The following is a 7,528-nucleotide window of genomic DNA, read 5'->3' on the forward strand; positions in this document are numbered from 1 at the left end:
GGTGGGCGGGCTGGGGAGCGGGGCAGTCAGAGCGCCCTTGGGGCAGGCAGGGCGCCCTGCCCCGCATCGCGTCTACACGCCCTGTCCCTGCCCTCGGCGGTCTCTGTTTCGGGAATGGAGACAGTGTCCAGGCGAGAAGGTCCGGGTCTGAGGCTGAGGCCGGCCAGGGCACGCTTCCCTTCTCTCTTGTTTGTCCAGTTTACTTAAATGGCCCCTTTTTGCCTGTGGGAAGCTCGGGGGTTAACCGCAGGCAGCAATATTAAGCAATCCTATGTTGCGAGAAGAAAAATCATGGCTTCAAAAGACGCTGAAGGGTATTTAATCTTCTTCAGATTTCTGCTGGACGGCTGCCACTCATCTGCTGCGTCTGTCTCTGAAGGGTGCATCAAAAGACATCCGACTTAAACGTCGGTATCCTGCCCGGGGCAAAAAAACCACCTTGCAGGTGTTTTTTCCCTGCGGGACGATCAGAGCCTCTAGAGTTTACAGTTTTGTGCATCGCAATAGGCTCTACAGCAGCAGTTTTGCATTCCCTGCGTCGGCTCAGCCAACTTGCACCCTACTGACAGTAAAGGAGGGGAAAAAGCCCTAAAAATCTTCAATAACCAGTCTTAAGAGCACTGGGAGAGTACAGTTCCCTTGAAAATCCCTTTGTGTGTAAAATTTGTTCTTTTGAAAGCCACTTTGTATTTAAAATGAACTGACTGGGCATTATCTTAGAGGTATACCCTTAAACAAAAAAGTAATGGTGACAAGTGGCATCTGGGATCTGTAAGAGAGGCTTATCAGGGCAAACTATGTGTGCCTTGGCAAAGGTGCAACTCAAGAATGAAAGAAAGAAACTAACTTGTAAGGCTATGGGGGAGGAAAAAAAGGAACTTTTTGAGGGCTAGGAAAGGAATGCAGTTGAGGCTGACAAAATTATATTTCTCGTCTCTTAATTACATGAGTGAAAATGAGGAAAAACTACAAGAAAATAACAATGAGTTTTTGAAACGGCCTTCCACTGGACAGATTCCACAGCCCTGTAAGCTAATTTTAAAAGATATGTGAAACAGTCTCTTAATAGGTTCTTCATCTGAAAATCTCTTCCTGAGCAATATTTATTAAATTATTAACTCTAGTCCATTTGGTTTTCAACATTCTGAAGTTAAAAATACTTATTATGTAGATTTCAGTTGCCTGTCTTCATTTCAGTATTGTTTTCGTGAAGTGTGTGCTTATGCATTTAAGGCCATGTATATCAGATGTGTGTGGGCAGATGAGTGGGAGAACAAATTAATTGAGAAAATGAGAAAAGGAACAAAGATTTTCCTCTGTGCTTCATACTTGGTTAGGCTATTCCAAATTTTATAGAAGTGTTAATGAGGTTTAAAACATAGCTATAACAGAGTAAGTGAAAACAGGAAACTGAAGCTGTGCATGTTTTTCATCTGATCTTGCAGGATGAAGAAACACGTAAAGATTATGACTACATGTTGGATCATCCAGAAGAGTATTACAGGCATTATTACCACTACTACAGCAGGAGACTGTCACCTAAAGTGGATGTCAGGATAGTGATCCTAGTTACAGTGTGTGCCATCTCTGTGTTTCAGGTAAAATTTCATGTTTATGTGACACTGCTCACTGAGTTTCTGAATGGGAAGAGCTATCTGCAGCTCTTGTAGCTTGCCAGATATTAAACAGTGTCAGTGAGGAGGCCTGTGCCTGTCTGCTGTGGCAAGCTTCTGTGTGGTGTCCATAACAAATCTGAAATGGAGATGTACTGAGCAAATTTTTGACTGCCCTTTGTAACTTGGACAAAAGTAGAGATTAGTTTCTTCTAATGGTAGGTGCAGCTTTTCTAAAGAAGTTACTTAGTTCTTAATGACAGGCTGAGAATAGCTTGTTCCTGAGCATGGGCAGGACTAGTGCTCCAAATAAGCATGTGTCAGTTTGTCAAACTACATAAGTAATAATTTAAAAAGCAGACTAATTGCAAACTAAATTAAAGACTTAATTCAGATGATGGTGCTGAATATCAGGAGTTTACCAGTGTGTGAATCTTAGATTGCAGTGTGTTCCAGACACCACAGTGAAGTAAGGAGAGAAGTAAATTTGGTTTAGTGAAGTTTGCTATGAAGGTGGTAGTTCCAAGATCAAGGAAACAGCCTGTGTTTTAGATGAGAAAACTTGTGCTACTGCTGACAAGTATTTAAGTGGAAGAAGGTCCATAACTCTTCTTTAGCATCTGTTAGATTGCTAATTCAAATTGTTGTTAAAAAATAGCCAAAAAAAAAGATTAAGACACAGGTTATTCTGTGGTGCAGATAGCTCACTTTTTAGTGGTATATTGGAAGTTAAAACACAAATATGCTGATCAGAACTTGAGACCTTGGAATAGTAAAATCCTATGGCATATGCAACCTAATACTTAATTTCTCTTCAGACTTGCCTCCGATGTCAGAGTTCATTTTTCTTATTTTGGCTGTAAATGGACACTTTCCTGCACTCTAGCTGCGGGATGATTGCACATGCACAGTAAACGTCTGTGTAAATTGATTTGGCTCTTTCTTACTTTCTGTTTCTGTTTCTTGGCTTCCGTTAAGGTTGTATATTGTCTTTGTCTTGGTGAATGGTGTGCAATGTTGGTTTTTTTTTTCTTTTCCAATTGAAATTCAGAGTGTAGCTGGAGATTAGAGAGGGATACTGAATCTTGTAAAGTCAGTCCTGTCAGACTAATGAGTCTTTCACATACTTAATTCATGTTTAATTAACTATTTTAAATGGGTAACAATTTTATAATGAAATGCTATAGATCAGCTACTTTATTTATAAATCCAAGGGGGCTTCTGTGAATGGCCAGCACAGCCTAGCATTAAGCTTCAGGAGATTACCATCTTCTTGTGAACAAAACCAGTCTGAATGGTGTCTGCTTGTCCTTCCTCATCACTGTATATTGCTGTGAGATATAAATCTATTTTCCAAGTGCCTTACTAAGTTTGGAGGAATACAGTTCCTGTAATACTGCAGAAGAAGTACTGTTACCTTCACTTTTTACTCTTGCTGTAATGTAATTGTTGTTAAAGATATATGACAACATTATTGTTTTCCCTGGAAAACCTCCAAATAGGAATGTCTATATAAAAACATAGTATTTACTTTTACTGTTCTTCAATTACAGTTCTTCAGCTGGTGGAGTAGTTACAATGAAGCAATCAACTACCTGGCTACAGTGCCAAAATACCGTATACAAGCTACTGAGATTGCCAGACACCAAGGTTTACTCAACAAGACTAAAGAAAAGGGCAAGAACAGGCGGTCTAAAGAAGAAATTCGTGAGGAAGAGGAAGAAATCATCAAAGACATTATTAAAAATAAAATAGATATCAAAGGCGGTTATCAAAAGCCCAAGATATATGATATCCTTCTATTTCAGCTCCTTCTTGCTCCTTTTTACTTGTGCAGATACTTAGTGTGGTACTGTTGGTGGATTTATTGCTTCACTATTAAAGGGCGAGAGTATGGTGTGAAAGAGAAGCTGTATATCATACGCAGGTACATGAAAATGTCTCGATCACAGTTTGACAGCCTAGAAGATCACCAAAAAGAGATCTTTCTTGAGCGACAGCTGTGGATAAGGGAAAACTATGAGGTAGGTAGCTGTGGTGGAAAAGCTAGTGTTAAGTTATCCAGCACTCCTGGAGTAAAAACAGCTGTTTTGTGAAGGTGATTGGAATGGAGCTGTGTGATGCGTTGCTTCAGGTTTTAGCTATTGCTTTCTAAATTGAAAACTGTTGGTGTGTTTTCTTCAATTTCTTATGCTCATAAACTGGTAGACAACAGCTCCTGACCATGTCTGTGATTATAGGAAGGGATTTGCTTGGTCAGGCAACATCCATCTGTGATTGTCAGGGAATCTATGCATACAGGATTTAATTGAATATGATGAAAGGCTTTCTTGTAACAATATGGTATCACAGTAGGTTGAAGACTGTTCTCCAAACATAATACTTTGCAATAAGGGTTACCCAGATCATCTGAAACTGATTTCATCAGTCTTCTAAGCCATTAATTCCTATAACTTTTTTTTTAAAATGTCTCTTGATAGTTCTTTGGCCTTCAGTGAGTCAGGGACTGTTCTTGCTGTGCTGCATACCTGTTCAAGTAAAGATGGTATATGAAATAGTATTGGGCACAACTGCTACTCTTGCCTGGATAGCTAGTCACTAAATAGCAGTATGTAATTTTTTTTGTATCGTTCTATGAGAGCAGTGAAAGATCAGTATGGAATTGCAGTCCAGAATGACTTGGGGAACCAGTCAGATTGACAAAATGCTTTCATTGTTCCACAGAAGCTCATCTGTGGGCTGTCTGGATGGGAAGTTTCTAGAAGAGAAACTGAGAATACGGGCTTGACCTGCTTAAGGGGAAGAAGAGATGCTCTGCATGTCCTGGGAAAAGAAATAGGATTGTAGCAGAACTGCCTTTGCTGCTGGCAGGGCACCAAAGATAAGATAATGCTGCTTTAAAAGTAGGCATGGGTGGATTACTCTAGAACCTTGGAGAGGAAAATAGTAAAATTGATGCCCATGTATGGAAAGGATTAGCCAAGAGCTTAATCAGCATTCATACATGTTGAATGATGATGGGTTTGCTAGAAAACAGTCTGGAAGTCCAAAGGTTGAGTATTATCAAAAGCAGATGTTGTATGGAGAAAGTAAGATAGGATGAATGTTGTGGTGTTGTAGAGGGAAAAATGGCCTAGTTTGGGATCTGTGCTGTTTGGCTAGTGATGCTTTGGTCACTGAATATAAAAGAGGTGTATTGAAGAAGTAATGTCTGTTCAGTCCAAGCTCATCTCCTGTGGTGGACAGCACTTGATTTTTAGTAAAGATGACTAGATAGCAATATTTATCCAGTATAATTTGCAGCTTTGGGACTTCTTGAACAGGAAATGGTGTCATTGTAGGTAAATGCATTAATAAGTTTTTCTTTAATAAACTCACCTAGTCACTCCTTAAATGCACTAAAAGGTTCAGTGTTTCCTATGCCATCTGGTTATGAGTTCAGCAGTAAGTGTAGAAGATAAGGGTTTTTTTTAACCACCTGGACACCTGCTGGTTCTTATACTATTGGAAATGGAAAGTAATCATGCTTTATTCTCTTTTTCTGTGCTACTTGTGTTCCTGTGTACCATTGCTATATCCTTACTTGGAACTTATTTTTCAGCCTAGAAGACATGACTATGCTTAGATGTTTCTCCCCAAAAGCCTTACTGTTCTGTGATTGTTGGAGATGCCTATTGCATATTATTCAGTTTTCCAATATCCTTTTGTGATGGGAAAGATCAAAGATTCAATACATATGAAGCTCTACAACATTCTTTTCCCCTCTTTTGTAATAATTCTTAAAACCTGTATTATGACTGAACATGGAACTGGTATAAATCCGTCTATAATATTTTTAAAACCTTATTCATACATAGCAGAGCCTTAAATTTAGTCCCCTTCTGGGAAGATGGATGGAAGATGATGCTGAGATGACATAAACCTATATGGTGTTAAGATTTATACTGGCTGTATCTACATAAACTGCCTTCCAGATCAAAAGTGTGGATGCTGTTACTTTTTTTAGATACTTCACTGGTAATTGTAGATTTCATTATAATGACACCATTTCTTAACAGAATGTAATTACTTATCATTTGGTACTGCCAGTGCTTAATGCAGAGATACTGATGTAGTTGAGAAACTTAGTTAAGTTCCATAGCAATATTTGATTTAGAAAATGAAATGGATAAAGTACTAAAGCGAAGCTGAACAACTGAGTTGAACAGTATGTGATAAGAAGAGACTAAAAATTTAGTTTTCTGAACATTAGCAGTTCTTTACTGTAAATTTTATTTGGTCGAATACACAAGCATCTAGTTCTTTAGCAAAAAAAGTTTTGGAGCTTGCAGCACCGTCTTGCAAGGAGATAGTTTTGCTCTCAGCAAAAATGCAAAGCATCTCACAAAGCTGTTTTTTCATCCTTATTAAAAACTTTTGTCCATTAGGTCTACAAACGAGAACAAGAGGAGGAGTTAAAGAAGAAGATGGCCATGGATCCCCGATGGAAGAGATACCGGAGGTGGATGAAAAATGAGGGACCTGGAAGGCTGACTTTTATTGATGACTGAAAGTTGCTGAACAAAATGTGTGCTAATGTTAAAAGTGATTTGCAAAACTTTTCAGTTCATCATTCAGAGTTTCATCTGCTGTGGCTCAGTAGTGATCTAAAACTCAGGAATTATTAAATCAAGCTTAAAAATAATACAGGTTTACCATTTTAATAAATCAGACAATTAAATAGGCTCAGCTCAATGTATATATGCCATTTATTTGGGGATATCAGTGTGGAATTCATTATTCCAAACAATGTATTTTCTCTACATGTTTCATATTGATGATCAGTGCAACCATAACTTTAGTCTTTCTGAAAATGTTTCTAGATCAGTTATTGAAAGTCCTGTTTTTCCCTTTTAAACTGAAAGGTTCCTGCAGATGGACACTGGAAATGCTTATAAAGGGTTCTGAAGCAAAGGCCACTTTCTATTTTCCTCTCTTTTCCTTTTCAATCTACATTCTAAGATGCCAAATCATTTCTTGCTGTAGACAATGTGGGGATTATTACCAGACCTCTGCTATTCTTGCTCTAGTGAAAATGAATTCTATTATTGGTGGGAATAAACGATGTATGGTTGATCATCATCATGATGCAGACAAGCCTTAATTCTTTGCTCCACAGTGTATTTAATGGAACAGTGTGGTTAGATGTTTTGTGTTTAATTTTTCACCTTGTATGTTGGGTTGTACCTGCTTGTTTGGAACAAGTATACCAGTGAATATTAGTCCACTAAATGTGACATTTCTTTCACCAAATATTGGTAAAAGGGAAAGTGACCCTTTTGTTAAAAAGGGCAGTTATGATGCCTTATGTAAATAAAAGTTTATATAATATACCTACTGAATTTGTTTTAAATTCTAAACCTGGATTATTCTTTCTCTTCTGCTCAGATCTCAGCATACTTAGAATAAATAATGCACAACAGCATGCTCTTGTTTCCTTTAACTCAGCCCAGATCAGAGTCCCCATGATTTGCTGGTAAAAGGGATTCTGTTACTGTACTTCTACTCAGGAATTTTCCTAGGCAAGTGTTGCTAGATTGGGCTTCTGTTGTTTATTCACGTCTGTAAAAGCAAGTTATTCAGAAGTGTTTCTGATAGTTGGCTTCTGTGGACATTGGTTCTGGGAGAGAAGCTCTTGAATTTGCTGCTCCTGCCAAGGCCCATAATACCTTAAAGTTCTAAAATTCTTAGTAGAACTTGGTAGTTTTTGAAGCAAGACATTTCAGGTTCTGCAAAGGTGACCTGTCCTCATTCTTTGAGAAGGAGTTTCTGTTCTCTTATGGCTCTTTTGCTAGTTTAGCTTTCACTGGTTCTTGGAATGTTGTCTCAGTTTTCTGTTTATAATGGCACATATTCAAAAGTGTGTTAGAAATATT

The 7,528-nt window shown here is 38.3% G+C and overlaps 1 protein-coding gene across 1 annotated transcript; it reads left to right on the forward strand.

The window, feature by feature from the left end:
* Positions 1-332: 332 nt before the first annotated feature.
* On the forward strand, positions 333-6,442 carry DNAJC25 (DnaJ (Hsp40) homolog, subfamily C , member 25; the record flags this gene model as incomplete). Its single annotated transcript, XM_010186545.1, has 4 exons — positions 333-568; positions 1,446-1,598; positions 3,167-3,637; positions 6,041-6,442. Coding segments are annotated over 4 exons (983 nt in total), but the record flags the coding sequence as incomplete, so codon positions are not given.
* Positions 6,443-7,528: the final 1,086 nt, after the last annotated feature.

This window comes from Mesitornis unicolor, unplaced genomic scaffold (assembly GCF_000695765.1).
Source record: "Mesitornis unicolor isolate BGI_N332 unplaced genomic scaffold, ASM69576v1 scaffold32816, whole genome shotgun sequence".
Lineage (NCBI taxonomy): Eukaryota > Metazoa > Chordata > Aves > Mesitornithiformes > Mesitornithidae > Mesitornis > Mesitornis unicolor.